The sequence below is a fragment of the Colletes latitarsis genome, chromosome 4, assembly GCF_051014445.1.
Source record: "Colletes latitarsis isolate SP2378_abdomen chromosome 4, iyColLati1, whole genome shotgun sequence".
NCBI lineage: Eukaryota > Metazoa > Arthropoda > Insecta > Hymenoptera > Colletidae > Colletes > Colletes latitarsis.
Genome location: NC_135137.1, coordinates 42457280 through 42483581, shown reverse-complemented (window position 1 = coordinate 42483581; position 26302 = coordinate 42457280). Strand labels below are relative to the sequence as shown.

The 26302-nt window shown below is 49.2% G+C and overlaps 1 protein-coding gene across 1 annotated transcript; it reads right to left on the bottom strand.

Moving 5' to 3' along the window:
- Positions 1 to 10: 10 nt before the first annotated feature.
- On the bottom strand, positions 11 to 25420 carry Sdb (SAXO downstream of blistered). The gene is made up of 7 exons (XM_076763984.1): positions 21454 to 25420; positions 14066 to 14340; positions 13274 to 13663; positions 9138 to 9487; positions 8828 to 9030; positions 4850 to 8730; positions 11 to 4771 (listed from the first exon to the last, which is right to left on the bottom strand). The coding sequence occupies exons 1-7, from the start codon at positions 24781 to 24783 to the stop codon at positions 1132 to 1134; spliced, it is 12069 nt and encodes a 4022-aa protein (XP_076620099.1). The 5' UTR covers positions 24784 to 25420; the 3' UTR covers positions 11 to 1131.
- Between the last annotated feature and the right edge of the window lie 882 nt (positions 25421 to 26302).

Below are 26302 nucleotides of genomic sequence, written 5' to 3'. Positions count from 1 at the left end.
ACCAATAAAATTAATTGCAAAAACATCTTTATTCGATTGAGAACACATTGATAAACCTCGTAAATGAACAAAATCAAAATAAGGAGAGAGAAAAAACAAACTAATAATCCGTTCCACGAAGGAACAGGCGTTGCAGCGACTTGGGACGCTCGATTTCTCCGACGCCGAACGAAATTAACGTCGAGACGAGTTACACGCGTATTTATTAAAACGTGGGTTAATGTAAATCGCAGGGTGTTACGAGGGGAGAAGGAAGTGGTGACGTTATATAGTTATCAACAAGATAGAAGAACGGTAAATATGAAAGAAAGCGGATTAGAAACGCTACGCACGGCGTCTGGACGCCGCGCCTATTCTAAATATCGGACGGAGCCAATCGTCGAATCGGGACCGTCCGTATCACGGATTTAAGCTCTAGTTATTGCTTTGTAATACACGTGGCTTAATGTGACAAACAAAATATTTTAACGAGTTCGAACCGCGCGCACTCACGGTTCAAGAGTGTTTGATCGATATCCAACTATCGATGTCCGGCCTATAATACCGAATCCTTCATCGAGGATAAAAATATATCGACGCACAGGGTATCGATTAAATTACGAATTAATATCTCCGAAGTAACGAACGCCAGATATGTCTACAATTTTTCAAACGTGTCTCGAGGGAGGCGAAATATTTTTCAGCTTCCGGAGATATTAACAGCGTTCTTCTCTCGAGCCCTACAAGTTGATTTGTACATATAGTTAACGTATATATGCGTATTTATTACATATCTAATGCAGTTCCTTGTCGATCTAGCCGATGTAAGAAATAAATATCGTTCGAAGTACGCGAATTCATCACAGCAATTTATACGAACCTTTAAGCTTACGATTAGACTTAATTTCGTGGGAGGCGGATAAAGAGTCCGGAAACGAAATGAGATTAACAATTACAGCGTAATAAACTAACGAAATAAAAATTGTTCGTCCGGATATTGATTTAATCAAAAGAAAATCAGCATTTTGCTATAATCGTTCGAGTAAATCTAGCATTAAAAAACGAAAGAAAGCGTTCTTTTAGCTCCGTGAAATGTTCAGTCCTCCCCGTCCGCCCCCAAAATCCTCATGGCAGAAATTTCAGAGAACGATTTTAATTAGAAACGACCGGCATGTAGAACTTATGCTTCTGCGTGTCCCTGGTGTGCTTGAAGGGAGCTTGTTTGGCCTCTATGAGAGCGGCTGGACAAGGTCCCTTGTGTCTGGGCGTGTATTCCCTTCTGTACATGCTCGAGGAGACGGTGGAGCCGTCGCCAAGGTTGATGTGGGACACGTTCGCTTGCCTGTGAACCCTCTCGACCTTCTGGGTGCTGAAATTTCCATAATTTTTAGCCTCGCTGTGCGAGTAGAACTTCCCGCCCACCGTCAGGTTGTCCTGTCGGACGATTCTTTGAGGACGCTCATAGGTGGAGGAGGCCCAAGGGTTTCCGTCCTTGGTGCTGCGGTGCAAAGAGGTCAGACTTCGTCGATCGCTGCTCTGGCTAGAGTTGCTGATGTACTGGCCGCTCTCCGCCAGATTCGAGATGCTCTTCTTCTGATCGGCGGCCGTCGACGAGATCGTATGAAGCGCCTCCGTGGAGGTGGCGACGCCTCCGCGTCTGTGGAGGACAGAGTTGGTCACGTCGGCCGACGAGGAGATCACGTTCTTTCTGTGATGACTCGTCTTCGCGATCGTCGTGTCCATGTGCGATCTGTCCACCGATTGGCCGCTGATCGCCTGTCTGAACTCGGCGCTGCTCGACTGATTCGAGTTGTAACGAGCTTGACTGGAGACCGTGTGCTGTTCGTGATGTTGTCTCTGTCTGGTGGAGGTTTGTCGCGACTCCATATGCTGGGTGTTGACGTAATCCCTTTTGCTGGACTCCTGATGCTGTCGATCGAGCTGCTTCTGATGATCGATCGTTCGATCCCGATGATTCTGAATGTCCGTTTCGTCTATCACACGTCGGGATTGAGTGATGTTTTGCGACCTCAGATGTTGCTCGCTCGAGTGTATCCTCTGATGGTGTTCGTTCGTGTATTGCTGATTGCTCGTTATCAGTTTTCTAGAGTCCGGATGAGGACCCGGTTCGTCGAAGGGTTGGGACGCGCGACGATCCGCGACGGAGTGTTGGGCAGAGGAAACTCTTTCCCCGGATTGCGCGGAGGTGCTCGTCTTCTTGGTGGTCGTGATCACCGTACCGTTCTCCAAGGTCTTGGACTCCGTGGAGACGCTTCTCCTGGTGTCTGACTCCATACTGCTTACCTTGGCCGCCACCTCCTTGGCGGTGCGTTTCGTGAAGGTATTGTAGTTCCTCTGAGTGGTGGTGGACATGGTCGTGGTGTCGTCGCCTAGATTGATCGAGGACTCCATGTGGTGTCTGCGGCTCACGGTCTTTCCGGTCGGCGAGTCCTCCTTCCTCGTGGGCGTGTACATGTCCCTGCTGGTGGTTTTCGTCTCCATGGTCCCGGTACTGACCTTCAAGTTATCCTCGTGGCGTTTGATGTCTGCGCGTTCGCCGCGCACCACCGTGTACGTCGACCTCTGCGACGTGGAGTCTTGGAAGTCGCCTGTCATTCTCAGGTTGTCCTCTCTGCGCACCACCTCAACCCTCTCGGCCCTCTTCGGCGCGAAATCGTCTCGAGGCCTTCCCACAAAGTCACCCTCCGGTTTCAGGTTGTCCGTGTGACGAATGGGCGACCGACGCTCGATCGGACCCACCTTCTCCGGGGTTCTGCGCTCGAAATCGCCCTCTGGTTTCAGGTTGTCCGGATGCTTGATGGGCGATCTTCTCTCTCCGGGTCCCAGAGGAGATTTCTGCGGTCGGTCGAACTCTCCCTCGGGACGCAGGTTGTCGGGGTGCTTCTTGATCGAGGCCCGTTCGGCGACCACGCGCGTGTAATCGCTTTTGCGGCGCACGTCCACGAACTCGCCCTCGATCTTCAAGTTGTCCTCGCGCCTCTTGGTGTCCACCCTCTCGACCTTGGTGACCCTCTTGTAATCGTCCCTCCTGCGAACGTCCATCTCCCCTTCCATCCTCAGATGATCCTCGTGACGACGGACTTCCACTCGTTCCCCGTTCACGTATCTGTAATCGTCCCTGGATGTCGGGCTGACTTCCATCTCGCCTTCTGGGCGCAGATTGTCCTGAGGCTTCCTGACCGGCGCGCGATCGCCCCTCTTAGGACCAAAGTCGTCCTTGGGGGTGGCGTAGAAATCTCCTTCAGGGTGGAGGTTGTCCTCGTGACGAATGGGAGTCCGTCTCTCGGCAGGTCCCACCTTCTGAGGGGTCCGTTTGGTGAACTCGCCTTCGGGGTGCAAGTTGTCCTTGGGCTTCTTGACGTCCGCCCGTTCTCCTTTGGTTGGCGTCTCCTGTCGCGGTCTACCGACGAACTCTCCCTCGGGATGTAGATTATCCGGATGTTTGATCGGCGAACGCCTCTCTGCTGGCCCGACCGGAGACTTCTCCGGCCTCTCAAAGTCTCCCTCGGGCTTCAGGTTGTCCTTGGGCTTCTTCACCGCGACCCTGTCGCCCTTGGTGGGCGTCGGTGGCTTGGGACGTTGGGCAAACTGTCCCTCGGGCTTTAAGTTGTCGGGATGTTTGATGGGCGATCTTCGTTCCGCCGGACCAACCGGAGATTTCTCCGGCCTCTCGAATTCGCCCTCCGTTCGAAGGTTGTCCTCGTGTCTGACGATCTCGCTGCGTTCGCCACGGGTCACCCTGTAGTCGTCTCGCCTTCGAATATCCACGAATTCCCCCTCGATCTTCAAATTGTCCTCCCGACGAACGACGTCCACGCGTTCGATCCTCGACACGCTCTTGTAGTCGTCCCTGGATCGTCGAACGTCGATGTCACCCTCCATTTTCAGGTTGTCCCGGTGCACGACGATCTCCGTCCTTTCGCCCTTGGTCGGCTTGTAGTCGTCCTTTGGCCTTCCGATGAACTCTCCCTCCGGCTTCAGGTTGTCCTTGGGCTTCTTCTGAACCGGTCTATCCGCACGCTTGGGAGTGAAATCGTCCTTGGGCCTGCCCACGAATTCTCCCTCGGGGCGAAGATTATCGTCGTGACGAATCGGTGTCCTCTTCTCAGCCGGACCTATCGGAGACTTCTGCGGCCTCTCGAACTCTCCCTCGGGTCGAAGGTTGTCCTTGGGTCGGGTGACGTCCGCTCGTTCTCCTCTGACGGGCGCCTCTTCCTTCGGACGGCCGACGAAGTCTCCTTCCGGTCGTAGATGGTCCGGATGTTTGATGGGACTCCTTCTTTCCGCAGGACCCACCGGTTTCTTTTCCGGTCTCTCGAAACTACCCTCCGGACGCAGGTTGTCCCTCGGTTTCTTCACCTCTGCTCGCTCGCCTTTCTTCGGCGCTTGTTCCTTCGGTCGACCCACGAACTCTCCCTCGGGACGAAGGTTGTCGTCGTGCTTGATGGGCGATCTTCTCTCGGCAGGGCCGACGGGCGTCTTCTCCGGCCTCTCGAACTCTCCTTCCGGCTTCAGGTTGTCTTCGGGCTTCTTGATTTCCGGCCTCTCGGCTCTCTTGGGGCTGTAATCGTCCTTCGGGCGACCCTCGAACGGGCCCTCGGGACGAAGGTTGTCCGGGTGTTTGACGATTTCGACCCGTTCGCCTCTCACTACCTTGAAGTCGTCCCTGGTTCGAGAGTCTGTGAATTCACCCTCCATGCGGAGGTTGTCCTCGTACTTGGTCACCTCCGTACGCTCGCGGATCAGGAAATCCGCGTACTCGTCCCTGGATCTGTAGATAAGATACAAAGTAGTTTAGCAGTAGTGCTAAAATTTGATCAAGCAACCGATTAATGTACAATATCCCTACCTATAAGTCTCGATGTTGCCTTCCATACGAAGGTTGTCGATGCGTTTAACGACGTCCACCCGTTCGCCACGTACAGGGACGAAGTCGTCCTTTGGACGACCCTCGAACGGCCCTTCCGGTTTCAGATTATCCTCTGGCCTCTTGACGTCCGCGCGTTCTCCTCTGGTCGGCACGTAGTCGTCCTTCGGTCTGCCGACGAATTCTCCTTCCGGTTTCAGATTGTCCGGGTGCTTGATCGGCGTGCGTTTCTCCGCGGGCCTAACCGGGGTCTTTTCCGGTCGCTCGAACTCGCCTTCCGGTTTCAGATTGTCGCGAGGTCTCTTGGTGTCCGCGCGTTCTCCGCGTTTCGGCGCCTCCTCCTTCGGCTTCCCGACGAACTCACCCTCTGGCTTGAGGTTATCCGGATGTTTAATCGGTGTCCTCTTCTCCGCGGGGCCGATTTTCTTCGGCTGAGGCCTCTCGAACTCTCCTTCCGGCTTGAGGTTGTCCTTGGGCCGTTTAGCTTCCGGTCTCTCGGCGGGTCTGTACTGCTCGTGATCGGGCCGCTCGAATTCGCCCTCGGATTTCAGATTATCGGGATGCTTGATGGGAGATCGCCTCTCCGCAGGGCCGAAGGGCTTTTTCTCCGGCCTCTCGAAGATGCCCTCCGGCTTCAGGTTGTCCTCCGGTCTCCTGACGTCGGCTCTGTCGCCCCTCGTTGGCGCCTGTTCCTTCGGACGACCGATAAACTCGCCCTCCGGCTTGAGATTGTCCTGCGGTTTCTTCACCACCGGCCTCTCTGCTGGCTTGAACTCCTCCGGTTTGGGCCTCTCGAACTCACCCTCTTGTCGCAGATTATCCGCGTGTCTGATGGGCGTCCTCCTCTCCGCGGGTCCCACGGGTTTCCTCTCTGGCACGTCGATCTCTCCTTCCGGATAGAGATTGTCTTTTGGCCTCTTGACGTCGGCCCTCTCGCCCTTTCGAGGAGCCTCCTCCTTGGGACGCCCGACAAAGTCTCCTTCCGGTTTCAAATTGTCGCGCGGTTTCTTGACCACCGGTCTCTCGGCTGGTCTAAACTCTTCGGGCTTGGGCCTCTCGAATTCTCCCTCTGGCTTCAAGTTGTCCTCGTGTTTGATCGGCGTTCTTTTCTCCGCCGGACCGAAGGGTCTCTTCTCAGGCCTCTCGAATTCTCCTTCCGGCTTCAGGTTGTCTTCGGGCTTCTTGATTTCCGGTCTCTCGGCCTTCTTGGGGCTGTAATCGTCCTTCGGGCGACCCTCGAACGGTCCCTCGGGACGAAGGTTGTCAGGATGCTTGACGATGTCCACTCGTTCGCCCCTGACTACTTTGAAATCGTCCCTGGTTCGAGTGTCGGTGAACTCACCCTCCATGCGAAGGTTGTCCTGGTACTTGGTCACCTCGGTCCGCTCGCGGATCAGGAAATCCGTGTACTCGTCCCTGGACCTGTAAGTCTCGATCTCTCCTTCCATTCGCAGGTTGTCGGTGCGTTTGACGATGTCAACTCGTTCGCCGCGGACGGGTTGATAGTCGTCTTTGGGTCTTCCCTCGAAGGGGCCTTCCGGTCTTAGATTATCTTCCGGTCTCTTAACCACTGCTCTGTCGCCTTTAGTGGGGGTGAATTCGTCTTTGGGTCTGTCCACGAATTCTCCCTCGGGCTTGAGATTGTCCGGGTGCTTGATGGGCGTTCGTCTCTCAGCTGGACTAAACTTCTCCTGGCGGGGACGCTCGAAGTCGCCCTCTGGTTTCAAATTGTCTTTGGGCTTCTTGACCTCTGGCCTTTCCGCCGGTCGAAACTCTTCGTGGTGCGGTCTCTCGAAGTCTCCCTCGGAACGAAGATTGTCCGGATGTTTGATCGGGGTGCGTCTTTCCGCAGGACCAACCACAGGTTTCTCTGGTCTCTCGAACACACCCTCGGGGTACAAATTGTCCTCTGGTCTCCTAGCTTCTGGACGTTCTGCCCTCTTCGGCGAGTAATCGTCCTTCGGTTTACCCTCGAACGGCCCTTCCGGCTTCAGGTTGTCCTCTGGACGCTTGACGTCCGCGCGTTCGCCTCTGGTAGGCTTGTAATCGTCCTTTGGACGGCCTTCAAAGGGACCTTCCGGCCTCAGATTGTCCTGAGGCTTCTTCGCCTCTGGACGCTCTGCTTTCTTCGGCGAATAATCGTCCCTAGGTCTTCCTTCGAACGGACCTTCCGGTTTTAAGTTGTCCTCTGGACGCTTCACATCAGCGCGTTCTCCCTTCGTTGGTTTGTAATCGTCCTTTGGACGACCCTCGAAGGGGCCTTCCGGTCTTAGATTATCATCGTGCTTGATAGGAGTTCTACGTTCCGCAGGACTAAACGGTTTCCGTTCCCTGTCTGGAAAGTCTCCCTCAGGGTATAAGTTATCAGGATGTCGGACTATCGGCGCCCTTTCACCTGGACCATAAGGAATCTGTCTTGGTTTCTCGAATTCACCCTCTGGATATAGATTATCCGGATGTCTGATTGGCGTACGTCTCTCTCCGGGAGTATACGTTTCCCTAGGGCGATCCTGAAATTCGCCTTCCGGTCGGAGATTGTCCTGAGGTCTCTTTACTTCCGGCCTCTCTGCGGTTTTCGGTGTAAAATCGTCTTTCGGCCTTCCCTCGAATGGCCCTTCCGGTCTCAAATTATCTTGTGGTCTCTTGACTTCAGGGCGTTCCGACCACTTGGGGGTGAAATCGTCTTTCGGTCTCCCTTCGAACGGTCCCTCGGGCCTTAAGTTGTCCTCGGGTCGTTTGACTTCCGGACGTTCGCCACGCTTTGGGGAAAAGTCATCCTTGGGACGGCCCTCGAAGGGTCCTTCGGGTTTCAAATTATCCCTAGGCTTCTTCGCTTCCGGACGTTCTGCCCATTTTGGCGAATAATCGTCCCTTGGCCTTCCCTCGAACGGACCTTCCGGTCTCAAGTTATCCTCCGGTCTCTTAACGTCTGCTCTCTCTCCTCTGGTCGGCATGTAATCGTCCTTTGGACGTCCTTCGAAGGGTCCTTCCGGTCTCAAATTGTCTTGTGGTCTCTTGACTTCAGGGCGTTCCGACCACTTGGGGGTGAAATCGTCTTTCGGTCTCCCTTCGAACGGTCCCTCGGGCCTCAAGTTGTCCTCGGGCCGCTTGACTTCCGGTCGTTCGGCGCGTTTCGGGGAAAAGTCATCCTTGGGTCGTCCTTCGAACGGCCCTTCCGGTTTTAAATTATCTTGAGGTCTCTTTACCTCTGGACGTTCGGCCCACTTTGGTGTAAAATCGTCTTTAGGTCTTCCCTCGAAAGGACCTTCGGGTCTTAGGTTGTCTTCCGGCCGCTTAACGTCAGCTCTCTCTCCTCTGGTTGGCATATAGTCGTCCTTGGGTCGTCCTTCGAATGGACCTTCTGGTCTTAGATTATCTACTGGTCTCTTCACTTCGGGACGCTCGGACCATTTTGGTGAATAATCGTCCCTTGGCCTTCCCTCGAACGGACCTTCCGGTTTCAAGTTATCCTCCGGCTTCTTAACGTCCGCCCTCTCTCCTCTGGTTGGCATATAATCGTCCTTCGGCCTTCCCTCGAACGGTCCCTCTGGTCGTAAATTGTCCTTAGGCCTCTGGGGTTCCGGTCTCCTGGTTATCGCCGGCACGATGTAATCGTCCTTAGTGTGCGGCGTACCTTTGAACGGTCCTTCCGGTTTCAAATTGTCGTCCCGTCTGATCACGGCCGTGCTTCTATAATCGGTCTGATCGAACGTTCGATATTGTTCCTGCGTTGTCGTGGTGCTCTCCACGATGTCGGTCTTGTTGTAAAATCGATCGTCCTCCTCCGTGAACGTGAGACGTCTTCGTGGTTCTCGTTCGATCGCGTCGTAACTGTGGAAATCCTCCTTGAGACGAGAGGTACCCTGCATCAGATTTTTCGCCCGATAAGAGGTATCGACCCGCGATAAAGGGAATGGGAACATCTCGAGGATGCACAGACGCGTTAAACATAGAGCTTACCGTGAATTCACCCTCTCCCACTGTGAGATTGTCCGTTCGTTTGATGATGTCGGCACGCTGGATGGTTCGATGGTCGATGTACTCGGATCTCGTGGTGGTCGAGTCGATGAATTCACCCTCGACCTTCGTGTAAGTGTTCCGACGTACCGCGCTCGGTCGTTCGCCGGGCGTCCCGGTGAACACCAGCTCCGTCGTGGTTGTACCTTAACGTTATTTAAAGTTACGCGTAGTTTAAAACGTTGCGTAACGACTAAGCTTTACACTTTCGGTAGCCTTTTAAAACCACAAACATTTGGAAAAAGAAACTCACTGTCGAATTCTCCTTCGGGTCTGAGATTGTCCTGGGGTCTCTTGACCAGTGCACGGTCGCCATATTTAGGAGCTTCCTCTCGCGGTCTTCCGATGAATTCCCCCTCCGGTTTCAAGTTATCCTGCGGTCTCCTCACCGGGACTCTCTCGCCCTTCGTCGCCACGTAGTCAGTCCGCCTCTCGCCGATGAAGTCGCCTTCCATCCGCAGATGGTCCTCATGGTGGTGTATCGTCTGTCTGTCGACGCGTTTCTCGTCGAACTCCTCGCGGTACGAGGTGATCACGTGGAGCGGCTCGTCCTGAGACAGCTCCAACCGATCCTGGGGCACGTTGTGGTGGCAACGATGTCGCCTAAAAAAAGACAACCCTTTAATTCGAGGATACCAACGATTTCACCCTTACCACTCGGCTATTGTAAGTCTAGGGATAACTGATAGCTTAAGGAAATTATTTCCATAACAAATTATGAAATTGGACGATGAAAGAAAAGTCTCCTGCAAAGGCTTAACTATGGTTCGCGAATATTCATGCGACTCTTTGACGGTGGACAACCGCCGTCAGTCCATTGATAAACTGGCAAGAGCATTGCAGTCGCGGATGTCACTGCGGTCACGCACGTGATCATTGTCGTCCCAGCACGACGGTTGCATGTTCGTTAGATTTCGTGCACGATGCACGTTAGGCAAGCCTAATTGAAACACATTCGACGGCGGCGACTTCTATCCCGGTTTAACGAGTTTTCGAGTTGCATCATTTTATTTATCCGCACGACTATTCGACGTCACTGACAAATCTAGAATTACTGAAATGCAAGCTATAATGTTTACGGTCGATGCGTCGACAAACGGTATCGCTATTTTCGTCGCTTACATCTGTCGTTAATTATCGTTGAACGCGTACGTTAACGACGATTCATTCGGTTCGATGCTCTTTTTTTAACCCCCGGGTCATACTAAGATATGCGAGTACCGAAAAGAAATTATTTCAACTCGAAAAAAACTGCAGTTGTTATAGTGAGTATTCATACTGATACTCAAGGTTCCGATAAGTGGAGTCGACTTTAGTATGCAAAAATGAATCTATTTTAACAAGGCTGCGATTGCAGACGACCGAGTTTAATTCGATAACGACGTTTTTAGACAACTTTTGAACTTTATTGGTTTTATCAAGCACCGTCACGTTGTATTCGACGTTTCTGTACGCTGTGATTGGCAATTAACAAAGCGAAGAAACATCGTTACATCTCTGTGGGGTGACATTGTAATCTCCATATCAATTAGGGAGAGTGCAGGCTGCCAAAATTCCGACTCATTTTTCCCTCCACGCTTCGCATTGACAAAAGACCGACCGTTTCCAATTACGAACGAGTATCAACAATGTGTAGTTTGAAATGCGAATACGGAATATAATAATTTCAAGTACTCCGAATGGTGCCTTCGTGTAGCCAGACTGACAAGAAGCTCCTTCGTTCGAAAGTAGAAATAGATCGCCATTCGCAGACACTTAGAACGCCACTTCCAATGAATGACGACAAGGAGTTTATTTCTTGATCAGCCTGAATACCTCGTACACTTAGCTTGCGGTAAAAGCGAATCGAGCACCGAGTGGACAAATTTTATGCTCTGTTTGCTGTAGCGTGCAATTTCAGAGCAGCATCGTGTCCGTAAAAATTTTACAACGATACGTAAATTATTTGCAACTAAAAGCATTTTATTAGAGAAAATAATTATCCTATAACTCCTCTTTATTTTTCGTTATAACGATCGGGTTGCATTCGAGCGAATAGTTTGAAAATAATTCGTCGTTAACGAGACTTAAGAAAGTCTACGGATCGTTGAAAATCGGTTGAAGCTCGCTCATTCCCTGGAGATCGTAACCAGTTTCATTCACATCGAAATCCGTGCAGACCATTTGGAAATTGGAAATCGGTCAGAGAGATTTTGCAACAGATGTCGTCGAAACTCGCTGCACGTACGCATCGATGCATTCGAATGCATCGTCGGTGGTCGGCTATAAAAGGCAAAACAGAAAACTACGTACGAGGCGTGTACGCCAAATTTTAATGCAGAAACACGGTTTGTTTGCCATGATCTGTTATCGTTAATTGCATTCGTCGCGGTTAGAAAATCGCGGCTCGGAATACCTTTCGTCGACGCATCGATTCCAATTAATTTTGCAAACAGATGATACGCTGTTTTCTATTCGGATCAGTTTAAACGCGCCTCGTTGATCGCTCGTGAATCGCAATGAGTTCGCACAGAGTTGAATAATGATCAATACGAACTGCCGGATTTCGATAATTACCGAAACGAAATTCAACGGGACTGTTTTGTAGCTTAAAAAAATTTATTCGTCGAAATGGTTTTATCATCCAAGATCGGATATTTTATCCATAACGTTATAGCAATACGCGTCTAACGCTAAATACGAGAAGTTGCGCAGAAACTCATTACGGGCTGCCGATCAGGGAGAAGCGAACGAACCAGGACAACCCTTGCAGACCACAAGCGTGCAACCAATTTCCCGCGATCTCTCGATCGCGTTCGTTCGCGAGACAGGGTTCGATTTGGGTCAAGCGTTTCAATCTAGCAAGAACCGGGATTACATTTACTGGCGCGATTTTCCGCGAGCCGATGCCGATCGTATATACGTTCGAGGAATACGAATGTTAAAACCTACCGCCTTTGAGAAAAGTTTATTACTCGAACGACGTGGTCTAAGCGAAATAGCAAAAATTTAATACCCCTGGAATTAACTTGTAACATTGTTGTTTCATCAAAAGAAATTAATAAATAATCCTGCAACATTTTCGTCGATATCAAATGCTATCTATCTATCTATCTGGATCTAGCGTCGAAAGAATTTTGATGTAATCTTCCAAAAAGATTAGACATGCTCGCGAGTCATAGACGTTGCATAATACGTCGTCTACGGCTACAAAATTTTCCAAACCTAGGAAAAGGAAGCGAGCGAGCTCTCTCTGTCTCTGAAAATGGCAATTTTGTAATCGAGAAGCACTCAATCGCGCCAACGTCCTGACCTAAATTGCAAATCCTTGTCCTTGCGCCGATCGAGAGAGTTCTATTTCAAGAAAACGCTCACGAATCACCTTCGAGAAACTCCAAACAAGGAAACGCGATATTCGTTTCTCGGCGTCCTTCGTTTTAGGGCCGAACAATGGCGCCGTCCTTCGCGGCTCGCGTCGCGAGCTGATCACCTTAAATTTGAATCGCGATCACCTTGTCGACAGGAGGTCGCGACACGTCGTTCGAATAAGGAAGAAGCGCGAGAAGTCGATCGCGATTGGTTAGGAACGACTTCCCGTAAAAGGGTTCGGTCTCGTGTCCCACTTTTAAGCGCCGCGTGGCTCCCTTCGTAAGCGTGCAGTTTCATAACGCGCTCCAAGAATGGACCTAGTCGATACGAACGGTAAAACACGACGATTTGGACGTTACTTTCGAGAATAATGTATCCCTCACCTGCCATGACCGGAGAAATCCCCAGGCAAACAAAATCGAAGGTCTTATTACAATTTGACCCCTTAAGATTTCTTCTTTTAAGGTACTGTACTATTGTTGCGTTATCTATTCTAGATACCAACTATTTCATTATACTGCATTATGTAACGAACGAGAGTTTTAATCGCCTCTAAACAATAGGTTTCGACACGAGCAGCTTTCACACGCGCGCGCACGCACACCAATATTCCCTATAGGTCGATTACGATATCAAATCAGATCGTAACGTTCAGAAATTTTGTTTTGAGGCTGATACACGCATGATCGACTACGATGAAATCTCGTAACGTATGTCGCGTATTAATAATTCCGAGGACGTTCGTTCAAACACATCGTCGACTTACGCGCGTAATTAATAGTTAATAATAGTATTTGAGCGAAACGAAGGTATCTCGACGATAAGGTAAATTAACTAATGCCTCGTCGAGGCTCTTCGAAACGACGGTTCCTCGTCGGAAAGTCTCGACGCGTAGTCTGTTGCGAGCTGCACGAAGTTAAAAACGAACAACAGCCTCGCTCCCGCTAAGATAACGCGGGCATTAGCATGAAAAAGGATTCGTTTGAATATCAAAGAACCCGCCCGAACGAGCTTAACGGGATAACGCAATTTGTTACTTACCCGCAGGTGCAAAGTTCGCAAATGCACTGCTCCTTCAGAGGAATCTTGGACAGGATATCTGGTATCTTTCCAGGTTGAAGGTCGTCCTCGTCGAGAGAGTCCGGAGTCTGATCGCCCCTCTTGGGCGTTTCGTCCAGCTTTTTCGGCTTTTCCTCCGGTCGACTCGGTTTACCCGCTGCTGGACGGTACTCGGGCTTCTCGAAAACCTTCGGTTTCTCGTCGAGACGGCTCGGTTTACCCGGGACCGACGTCGTTTCCTCGGGACGCGGTAACTTTTCAGGAGGAATCTGTCTCTCCTCGGGGCAACTCGGTTTTCCCGCGGCGGGCATCGACTTCGTCGACACATAATCGCGCGGCTTTTCCGGCTGTTGTGCCCTAACTTCGGTTGGTCTTTGAAAATTAAATATTATGGTCAGAGTTAGATGGTGTAGAGTAACGCGTTTAAAATCGATGCAGGACCACTCGCGACTACTCTATGCATTATGCATTTGTTTCTTATCAAAGGATGAATACCCGTAAATAAATAAAAGTTCCGCGAGTACAGGGAGCGGGAACTTGGAGAACTTCCCGACTTCGTAGGCGCTCCTGCTTTAATTAAAAGCTTGAAATTTCAATATTTACGTAGCCGGCATCACATTCTGCACGCGCCTCTCTATTCGTTAATTAATTGTACCGGTTTCGTTGGAAGCACGACGTAATTTTAAAATGTATTCGTGAGCGTTCCTGTCTCGTGGACATCGTGAAAATAGTAACGTTTTTAGTTTTAATAAAGATATTTATCGTGTACGATACCTTTTGGGTTCCTCTGGACTCTGGTCGCGTCGAGGAGGTCGACTCGGTTTCCCAGCGGCCGGAATCGGTTTTGGCCGATCGTCCTCTCTGAGTCCGGGTATTCCGCGCGGATAACCCGGTCGCTCCGGTGAACTTCTCCGCGGCGAATCCGCCGGAGATCGCGGAACCGAGCTGCTGTATTTGTCGAACCGAGTCTCGTCGACGACATCCCGCGCTACCATACTAGTCACCTGCTCTTTATCGATGAATTCCGTCGTTGATTTAGTGACATCGCTCTGCAAACACACCGCAAGGAAGACTTTAATTAGATCGTATTGACTGCCAGACCGAAGTTTTCGTAATCTAAATTAAAATTTGAGAGATAGAGGAATCAAAGATCAAGAATATAAGAGCAATATCTTGTTAGCTCGTTGCTTTTAATCCTAACACACTCGCGTTAGGTAAATATGCTCGTTGATGATATTGCGCTTTGTGAATGAACTCGGTCCTTCGACGCACGCCACCGCCGCGAAGGCAATTACAGAGAATTCTGTTAATCGAACTGGTTATCACCTTGATAATTACAAGTGCTTTCACGACAGGTTCAAAGCACTGGGTTATTGGTCGGATGGATCACAACGGCTAAAAGCGCCGCGGGTATCGTGTTCCCTGCGAGCTGCGTACGAATATCGTGATTAATTACCGATTTACTAATCGATCGCATTTTGCGGTCTACGTCGGCGATTTTGTTGGAGCAAAAATAGCAACTAGTCGCAGTTAGTAGTTTCGTTGGGAAAAGAGAACAGTTCCGGATTAAGGGGTATATGGCACCGCGAATAAGTAGAATGTGAAGAGCATCGAGTAATTTTGCCTTATGAAGGCTAACCATAACGTGTGACCCAATACGACACGCACGCCAGATACTCTTTTCTGTTCACAATTTTCCATTCTTAAAAATCATAATGAAAGGAACGATCGTAACAGTAAAAATAAATCGCAAACTCTGGAGGAAACTCTGCTATCGACACGCTCGAATCAGCATTCGAAACGCTATTACGTCGCGTTTACATCACCGCCCCTTTTAGCGACGAACGGAGAACTCGATGCGTCGTTCGTATGGAAGTCAATTAATTCACGCGTGTCTAGAAAATGGCTACGTTGTTCACGGCTAAAGACAAGCCGCGAAGAGAATTGCTCGCGATAACGAACACCTTTATCGAACGATTCGACTCATAGTTTAAACGCAGATACGATCGTGCTCGTTTGAAAAGAGGCTCGCTTTTGTTTGATATCCGCTCGACACTGACGAGTCGGAATCAGCATTGGCGGAACAGACTGCACGATTTCAGTCTTTATGGGGCCCGACGAAACAATTATTTCGCCTCGTGAACTTGGTAAAGCGTGTCCCGCCGAGTCACGATGCGATCTATGCTAGAATTTATTTGTTCGTTTAGCGTTCTTTGGTATTTCGTTCCGCCAGGTTCGTGTTAGATGGACTATTGAAAAATTATTGATATTTAAAAAGCTATAAACAGTTTTTTGTTTGTAGCGAATGACTTGCGCGCTTCAGGGAATATTGCGTTGCATGTAAACAAGGGATTATCTGTGTTTCCAGGCTATACACGTCTAACGCGGGATTATCTTATTATGACACGTTGCCCCGGAAATAGTTAGTTACGCATCTTAACGATCAGTGGATAGTTACGGAGGTATTAAAAAATTTGTCATCCTGCGGTAACAATGACACCGTATTATTTCAAAAGTGAATATTAATTTCTCGACTCGTGTTTATCCCTATTATACACGATTGTAAAGAAAGGTGTTCCATTTATGCAAAGATTCAAGAAGGTTGCATTATCATCGACTATTTTTAGATAGTACGTATACCGTTCTAGTCTCCTTTCCGATAAACATATTTAATGCTATTCATGGATTCAGAAAGGCGCTTAAGCCGACGTGCTTGTAGCGAGAGGAAAATGGTATTCGTCATATGTTATTAGGTAGGTGTGTATGAAACGTTGGATTTCGCGTATTGCCATACATCCGAAGATACTCGTAAAACCTTCGGAGAACTTGTGGACAGATCAAACGTTTACCATATTAGAGCATTGCTGAATCTCCCAATTAACACGTTGACTGCCGCGCCTGTTTTTCATATTTAGAAATGTTCTCGACGCTTGCTAAGATTTTAGTACGAGAAACAAAGAAATATTCCATAGTCTAATAGTGTGATCTTAAAATCAAGAATTTTCAAAAAAAACTTCAATCTAATCATCATTAGAGGAGATTAAATCCAACGTGCAATCATAAGTGTAGAATAAATTCGTTAGCCTCGAGTTAAATGGGTTCATAATTACAGATGTAGAGAAAAATTAAAATGATTAACCAATGATTCCTAGTTTTTGCAGCGCGTAAAACGATCGTCCCCTTCGCTGTTGGATAAATTATCGGTTTGAAACGTATTATAACGAATACCGTAACTATCCTAGGTTAAAAACCGACGACGGTGCTTAGCTAGACGGAATGCAGGTAACGCGAGATCGTCGCAGATGGCGTTTATGCACGCGTCTGCATCGTATCGCATAACACGAGTCACTTTTGCCCCTTTGTACAAGTTCTCTGCGAGGATTTTGTTTCGTCGAATATATCCTTGCGGGCATAGACCGTCTACTCCGTCCAATGTTCGGATTCCAAAGATCCGTGCGTGATTTCTTCGAACATTACGTCAAAGATCGACTGATCGAGATCTACATTCCTACACACACCCTGTATGTGTATAATCGTGAATGCATTCGAAGCTCAGAACCCTTGTGGAAGAACGCCGAGAAAGCATTTTCGAGACGAATTCTAACACTCAAGCGTCCTTCGCTCAGTTAGCGGAGCGAAGATCGTTCGTTGCTTTGAAACAGTTGCACGTATAGCTGTTTTCGGTTCGTTAGCATCGATCATTATACTTTACGAGCACGTTCGTTCTCTGGCTAAACGCTGTAATTCGATAACGAGGCAAATGACGTTTGCTAACGCTGTTAAAGCGGTCCTCCGTGCTGTCTTTCAATAACGGAGCACCGTGTAAACGGAGGAACGTTCAGCATTTGAAGGGAATTTCGAGTTACGGGAACTCTAAATAATGAATCCGATACTCGCGCGTCCTCGCGCCGGAGAATAATTGCTATTCAACGCGTTCGACTAATTAATTAAAACGTAAGTCCTGGAAGCATTTTTCGTATTATTTCCATTTGGAGAATTAATTGTAAAGCGGTTTCCATACATTTCCAGAAAGCCTTCGCGACATATACGAGTGGAATGAAAAAAATCTTTATCGTTTTATCTAGTTTTATTTAAAATAATATACTTATTTAGGTCCTGTATGAAACTGAAACGACGTACGAAATCGTACGAACGCTGAGCGATCATTATAGACGTCGTCGAGACCGTCAAACGGAAATTAAGGGAGTCGTTCTCGTTAAAAGCAATCGTGGAATCCAATTTCAGCCGTTTTCGTTTAACTGGATCGAAAAGAAAATAAAAGGCGTGGCGAATCGTTGAATTTCGCCCCCCGCGAGTACCTGTTGAATTCACCCTCGTCAGCGGTAGATGGAATTGATACTTCGTCCGGGACGAACAAGTCGGAAGGAGAGAACACGCTTCGAAGTATTTCATCGACCACCGTGAGACCTCGAAACCGATGTCACGGCTACCAGAACAAACCGACATTAACGATGGAATATATTACATCGTAACGGGACACCTTGGTCAATCTGTCCGCGAGCGATCGAGCAAATTATGATCTTAAAATTCATTTGTAAATTATAATCTATCGATGGAATACGAAAACACGCAAGATGCACTATTATTTCGCTGCTTCGTATTGCGCGGAAGGCCAACGATAAACGTTATTTCGAAATAAAATTCCAGATAGACAAAAGCATTTCGAACGATTAGGTTCCTTACGTAACTCTGACGTACCTCTGCACTCGCGTGTACCGATTACGTTCGCGTAGTCGATCGTTCCTAGAGACGAGAAAGAAGCTATAAAAAATGTTGTGTCCAACTTCTTTGAATTGTAAGGAAGATGCACACAAGTACACACGATAGTCCGTATTTACGTTCGACGATGTCGACTATCATAAATTCCACAGCTGGTTTCGTCGGTCGCCAGCGTTGTCGGACAGCATTATCAACCTGGGCAAGGTTACGCGAATCAGCGCGCGCGCTCTTGGAATTCCGTGCACTATGGTGGCCGGAATCGTGCGACATTATTTGGGCATTGATCGTTCGCCTTGGATGAATTCGAAGAGGAACGAATGGATCGACGGCTCGTACTAGACGCGCTCGAAATCGAAACGACGATCTGGCGTTCGGGGTTAAGCAATAGCAATCGGAGATCATGGCGTGAAATTGAATTGGTCGCGGATCGAGCGGGTGACTAACGACTGATGACATCACTTCCAAACTAGGCTACGATGCTAAACGACAATTGTTCGCATTGTTCGATCGAAGTCGGTTACAGGTGATTCGCGGCAAGGTGCATGCACCGTGCAGCCAAAGGAAGAGCGACGATCGATGACGAATTGGCGCTCGTTCAAAAAACGGACACGCCTCGAAGCGACTCGTAGTATTACTGTCATTTATTTACTGGCAAAGAAATTACCCTTTGGTACGAGTACTCGGAAGTGTAATTCGTACGACGTTTCAGGCGTCACGAAAGCAAAAAATGTAGCGTAACGCGTAACATGTAGCGAGTAACGAGCGACGCGGTTCAAAGGTTGCCGGCGTGTTGAATTGCAATTCGCGGAGAATCGATCGCAGGGATCGCGAACCATTCGACGGAGTTCTAAACGAAGCAGGCAAATCGAGATGAGATCACAGCCGAACTTGGCCACGATGGACTCGAATTATTATCGCTTTAGGTACGAACGATTGAAGTCGATTGTAGGTGATTGCAGTTGCGTGCACACGACACGTGCCCGCAGGGGATTCCGGTAACTCTTATTAGCTGCTTGACAGAACAGACACTCTCTGGGTCGTTCCATCGCCTCTCTTATTATTCCCACGTATGGTCGGATCTCGTTTGGCTTAACAACTATTTACATCGAGCTCGAAATCGTCCGTGTCCATAATTCGCCTCGGGGTCCCACGACGCCCGTAATGGGAAATTCGTAATGGCTCGATCGATCTTCGATGGAACGTTAACGATCATCGTCGCGGTCGCAAACAGAAATATTTACAGCGACGCGTCGCTCGAGAATCGTCGTGCTCTGGTTAAGCGTGTATTGGCTTTCGTTAACTGCATTATCCTAAACATTGCTCCGTTTCCGCGTCTGGAAAAAGTTGTGCTCCCAATTTGATTCGCTCTGTCAATCTTGTCGATTGTACGACAGGGGAAATTATGATGTTGCAGTCACTCGAACCCGTTTCTCGCAGCGATCGAAACGAGAACAGGATTTATCGATGCAATCGATGCGTTTTGAAATGGGAAGGGACAGCAATCGTTGCAACGTTGTAATTAATTCAAATGGAACGCGAACGCGACGGTTTTTTCCAAGTTTCGAAACGCGCGATGCAGCGTGAAACATTTCGTGGTTTGTTTGACAAATTTCGACAGCCCCAGGGAGTAAACAAAAAAGAAAACGAAGGCCTTTTATTTCGATAAACAACGTGATAACCACTGTTCTTATATGAGATGCAGATTATTGATCGTCTTCTATGAATCATCGATTACACTCACCGCAATCGTTCATTCGTATGCGTAACCCGAATCGGTTGGTGACGAGATATTTTTAAATATATCATCAGTATCCGGATTATTTACCCCGTTTGCATTGTACGAGAAATCAAATTATTAGCCACTCTGAACCACTTAATTTAAGAAAAGAGCTTGTAACACTTTATTTGGACTACATGGACTATTATGAAGTCTGCTTGCGTGACACTTGGAAATATTGAGATTAAGTTTAATATATTCATGACAAGATAGAAGCTCCAACAAGCTTGTTAAGATTTAACGTTACTCGCAACGATAGAAAATACTGAATAAATGGTTAACGAAAATGATAAATAATGACGAATCGAGATGCTAATTTTGGCGAACGTCAAACGGTACCATGACCTTGCGATCTTTTACTTTAAAAAGTTGACATGGATTTTCGAGCTAATCTCTAACCTCGCGAGGATTTATCTCCGCGAGCAAAATTAAGTTCTGCAACAACATATTGCGATCAACCTTATCGCAAAAGCTGTTGCAAAGCTTGTGTTATTCGGATTAATGTGTCTGGTCGAAAAATTGCAAACGTGGGCAAAGAATAATCGACTGAGAGCCGATTCTTAAAATCTTTACGCTGTCCGTTGACCCAACACTACTAACAATTTGTTAATGGAGGCTTTATTTTCGGTTGCGGGGGTCAATTACAATCTTCGTACAACACGAAATACGAAAAAAATTACAAATATAAAATCTTTCTTTATTGTGAAAAAATCAAAATTCCAATTTATCCGTATTTTGTACATGGATGTGTAGTTTTTCTGTACAAGCACATTTGAAGCACACCCCTATCTCTAATAGTTTCCGAGATATTCAACCAAGTATGTTTTGAACCCCCAACTTTGAGGGCTGATTTCAACCCCTTAAAGTGAATATTAGCAGCTACAAAAAAATACGTGTCTAATAGATTTATGAGAACTACATAATTGCGAAGTTTCATCAAAATTGGAGATTTACACCTCGGGATGGTCCTAAGTTTTATTGCGTTCTCCATGTTTCTTTCCTTCGTCGTGACCGGAGTACGTCAGTTTTATTTTTAACCGAATAACGCGCGAGAACTTATGACCTTCGCCTGGTTTGGAAGTGAAAGTGCACGCCGAGGCTCTTCCGCGAGGTGTACAGAGCCCGACTTCTTTTTTACTTCATTTCCTCCGGTTCGTCGACACCATTCTCGTTCCATTATACCATTCGTCACGGAATACATTTCATTCGAAAGAAACCGAGAACTTATTAGCAGACATTAATTAATAATTTATACCGTTCACGAATTTAAATGCCTCAGAATTTCAAAAGATACTTTATATCTTTGACCATTGTTGTAATCTTCGCGTAGCTTATAAGCGTGATCTATTTTTCCAAACACATCTGGCAAGATGTCTTTGATATTTTACAATATTTTTACGCACGTCGGCCACTGTAATTTAAATCTATTCTATTGAAAAATTGCTCGGTTGCAAGATGGTCGTCGTTCTTGTCCCTCCATCGTTGCAATGACAAGGACAACTCTTGCGCAGAAAGTTGATTCAATAAGAGAACAGGGGTTCGGTTGTTGCGTCGGTGAGCAATAATCTTTTGAGGTACGAGGTCGAGCACAGTGGTTCCTTTAACGCGCCGCGGACAAGGGGATTAGGTAATGGCTGTTACTCACCACGTCTTTCCGCGTATCCGTCGTGAATTCGCTGATGACACGTTCCTCGACCACGTCGCGGACGTCCTGCACCAAGGTGAAGCTGGACGATTGATCCATCGAGTAGGAAGATCGCTGGACTTCCGTAGTATCCTTGACGTCTCTCACATCCGCGATTTCGTGTTCGACGATCGAGATTTTGGTAGTGTCGTCTTTGGGGACCAGGGAGTCCGGTTTATCATCTTTCGGTGTCTCTTTAACCAAAGAATCTTTCGGTCCTCTTTCCCGATCGGTTGGTTTCTTTCTCTGATCTTGTGGTTTCTCGTAGACGAAGGATCCGTCCCACGTGGAGGCGCCTGGCTTGGTTGGTCTCGCCGTCTTGTCCACGGGACTTTTGGGTCGTTTTTCTGGAGATTCTCCAGGGCCTCTCCTATCGTCGACTTCGTGAACGAGCGTCGTAGTAACGTTGGAGGAATCGAGAACCTCGGAGTCGCGGACAAACGTACGGTTCAGGACGGTGGAGGTAACAAATTCGGATGACTGGACATCCTTCGAGGTGTCTGATAATTTGAACGATTTCTCGGTGATGTAAGTCGGCTTCGTTTCCTCTGGAATTCTCGTAGCATCCGTTGGCACGATCTGAGTCGGGACTTGCTTGTCCGTTGGTACCTTTTTATCGTCCGACTTGTCCGTAGTTTTTTCGTAAACGAAAGATCCGTCCCACGTCGAGGCACCGGGCTTCGAAGGTCGAACGGATCTGTCGGACTTTTCGGGACTCTTGGGACGTTTCTCTGGCATTTTTTCTTCAGGCTCTAAGGGTTTCTTTTTGGAATCGGGTCCTTCCTTGATCGTAACCTTCTTCGGCGTGGACGACGTTGGGACGCCTTCGCGGAATATAACGGTCTCCATGGAGCTCGTGGAATAATCCAGATTCAAGGAATCGGAGTAACTTTCGTGGGTGGTCGACTGCTCCATGACGACGGTGTTGCTGAAGACTTCCGAGCTGCTGGACACTTCTACATCGGTGTCGCAGATATTTAACGTGGAATCGCTTACGTGTTTCCTCGATTTCCCCGCGATGCTCTCGGATTCGACTTTGTCTGTCGATTTCTCGTTGATCCTCCTCCTGTCAGACGGTTTTTCCGTGACGAACGTCCCGTCCCACGTCGACGATCCCGGCTTGACGATCTTGATGTCTCTGCCTTTCGACGTTTTCTCTGGACTTCCGGGTCTGCTCGAACCATCCTGGCGCACAGGATGTATGTCGAACACGACCGTTTCGTGTATGGACGAGAGACTAGAGTCCTTAACGTCGGTGAAACTCTGCTGGCTGGACGAATGCTCGACAACGTAGGATGTGGTGGATATTTCCGTCTCGTTTATCGAGTTGTCCTCCGTGACGTCGCGGATGGTGACAGAGTCGGTCGTCCCTCTTGCATCCGGCTTCCGGCGACGTTCTGGGATCTGCGGTTTCTCGTAAACAAAGCTCCCGTCCCAAGTAGATTGTCCTGGTCTGTAACTTCGCGTCGTCGTGTCCGGTTTAATCCCCTTTTCCGGGCTCCCGGATCGACGCGGAGGTCCGCCGCTTCCGGTTTCTTCCTCGAAGATCGTCTCAGAGACGGAAGTCACCTTCTCGACGTTTTTTATTTTCTCGTCGCTGGATGTCGCGTACTGCACGACGTACGAAGTCGACGCAGACTCGGACACGCTCGAAGAATTTTGCTCTTCCGTGACGTCCTGGACGTCCACGGAGTCGTGTCGTTTCTCGTTCGTTTTTACCATCGTCTTGCCCGTCGACTTCTTAATATCCTGTGGCTTTTCGTACACGAACTGACCGTTCCACGCGGAATCCCCGGGTCTCGCGAGCCTTCGACTCGCCGAGTCCCTCGGGATATCCGTTTTACCAACCAATTTCCCATCGATGTAAACCTCTTCCGTGACGTCCCTGCGCTCCTCGGATATAAATCTCGACGAGTCCGTCGCGCCCTGCACCACGTGGATGACGTTCGACGACTTCTTCTCGTACGATCCATCGGAACTTTTCTCGCGGAAGTCGGACCGCTGCGTCGACTCTACGACGTTGTCGTCGCCAAAATGCTGGAAGACTGAGGCGTCCGATATGTTTCTTCGTCGGGGCTCCTGAGGCCTTTCCGTTACAAAGGTGCCGTCCCACGTAGAATCTCCAGGTTTCGCGTAACGTGGCGAGCCCTTCGAGAGCGCTTCCGTCGTAACCCGTTTCTGTCCGTCAGCGAAATCGATCGTGTCTACGCTTCGATCGAAGCCCTCGAGGCTGCTCGAGTACACCCGGCCGTCGTCGATGACGATTTTGCTGTCGCGGATCACGGACGACGTGGACGACACCCGCTGATCGACGATCGAGCTGATCTCCTCGGAGACTTCAACGCGCGACTCGTTCTCGCGTTTTGAAACCAGCCGATCTACTTTCGCCTTGTCGCGACTGTCTCGATCTACTCGAGACGTCTCGAGGTTTCTCGCGGCGTTCCTGTCCTTAACCGACGTTGGACTTTCGCTAATAAAGGTGCCGTCCCACGCAGATTGGCCTGGCTTGCTGCACCGGGTGACAATTTCGCCAAAGTTCGCGGTGTTCTCCGTGTCGTGTGAAATTTTTTTGCCGGCCGTCCTGACGTCATCCGTAAGTTTAACACGACCTAGGTCCGAGGGCACGACCGTGGTCTCGTTGTCGACGCTACGACTCTGCGAGGACGTCACTCGTCCATTGTCGTCGACCTTCTCGTCCGTTTTGCGAACCTTGGTCGTGCTCGAAACCGTCTGACCATCCTTCGTGCTCTCCTCTCGCGTCTCCTTGCTCGCCATTTTGCTCTCGAACGATGTCGACGACGTTTGCACTCGCGGTTTGTGGTCCCCGTTCACCGTCCCGTTGGATATCCTCTTCGTCGACAGATTGTCGCGATAATCCTCCGTCGACGAGCATGTTTCCACGATGGTCGTCGAGGAGACGGTTTTCTGGCTACTTTCGGCGCGAGATTCGCTGCGACTTTGCATCTCCGTCGATCTACTCTCCCCTATAACGTCTCCTCGAAGCACGTCCGAACGAATCTCGATTTCTTTCGCGTTTTTCGAACCGTCCCGTACCGTTTTGGCTTGCTTAACCGATTCCATTTGTTCCTCCGCTATAAAGTCCTGGGAACTCTTTCCGGTTCTGTGAGTAGATACGATCTGCGGGGCTGTTTCGACGACCTTGACGATGTTATCCTTGGAGTGCATAATAACCTCGACCACGCTGCTCGTGGACTCGCTCTCCACCACCTGTCTCGCCTCCTCGACGACGCTCGTCGACGACACTACCTCCATCGTCTCGACGGACGTCATGTCCGCGGAACTGAAACTCGTGGCTGGGTCGCGTTCACGGCGTTCATACGAATCCAACACGCGCGCCCGATACGATAACAACAAGGTACGATAAAATGGAAACTATTGAAACGTTCACGCGTTCACGCGTTGTGGTTCTGGTTAAGGCTTCACCGTAACCGATCGTTGTTTGTAAACTCGTTTCTCCTGGTCCCCGAATACTCGGCTGGCTGCTATTCCTGGCGCGGTGTTCGTCTCGTTGCGGAACGACGGAGTCGCGTGCGACGCGATAATGTGAAAAGCTTGGTCGAACCGATGTTCTCGGTCCGGTACTGCGAGTCGATGTGGCATCGACGATCGCTCGCTGGCCCTAGTGACCACACGGTGCTGCGTTCCTCTCCGTCACTACCATTGCCTCGACGTACGCGAACCACGGCTCTTTTGCCTGGAGAACGCCGATCCGGTCTCCCTACTTTTCTCTCGCGTGTCGCACGGTGTGGGATGTTACCGCGTATTCGTGTCCGTGTGCGCGCACACGATCCTTCTGCTCGTTTCTTATTGTGTACACCGCTCGTGTGGGTTAGGCGCGCCACACGAGACACCACACTTCCACGCTTCCCTTTTCTCGCAAGAATCTCGCGTCGTCCTCGTTTTCTATCGCCCGTACGCGCCACGTTCCCGATCGTCTCCTCACCGACCGTTTCCATCCATTGATTATTACCCGTTCACAACTTGGAGCCGATTAATATTCGGGCTTCTCCCGTGAACTTTCCGCGAAAGCTTCGCCTCGAACTACGAAGAGATACGGCGATACGCTCGCGTCGAGACGCCGAGACTTCCCGGGATCTAGCGTCGTTCGATACACGGGCGCCACGAACCAGACCGATTTACAGGTCACGAGATTACTCGCTCGGTCGATAATGAGGCAGAGATGAATGAAACGAAGGACTTTTTTTATACTCTTTTTATTTGGGTATATACAATTTACAGTTCTATACATTTAGTTTTAGTATGCATAGATAGTTTTCTTTAAGGCGTTATTTAATGTAATACAGCTGGTTAATCTTAAAGGAACCGTTCCGTCTCGACGAAAGTTGGCGCGGCTAAACTTTTGCTCGGTGCTGTATGCAATACGCGCAACGTCGAAACGGAAATCTTGCCTTTATTTTCCTTCTTCTACGGCTCGGAGTTCCCTTTGAGTCTCGATGCTTTCGTTCTTTTTGACGAACGACTTTAAGGGGAAGCTTTCGCCGAACGGGCGAACAGCATCGAGATTTCAATTCCTCATTCCATCCTCGTCCTTTTTCGTTGCCCGTTTCACCATGACACGATGTTTTCGTCTTTTGTACGAGAAAGATCGGGTTGGTGAAGACGAACGCGAAACGAACGCATCGTCGGGGAGGACGTTAAGGGGGGACACCTTCGCGGAACCGGTCCCTGGTGATGTCTCGATGTAAACCGGGCGATGACGTAGACCGCAGAGGCCGCGACGACCGGCGCCGTCCCTCTCGAGGTGTCGGACCGACCAGCGTGCACCAAT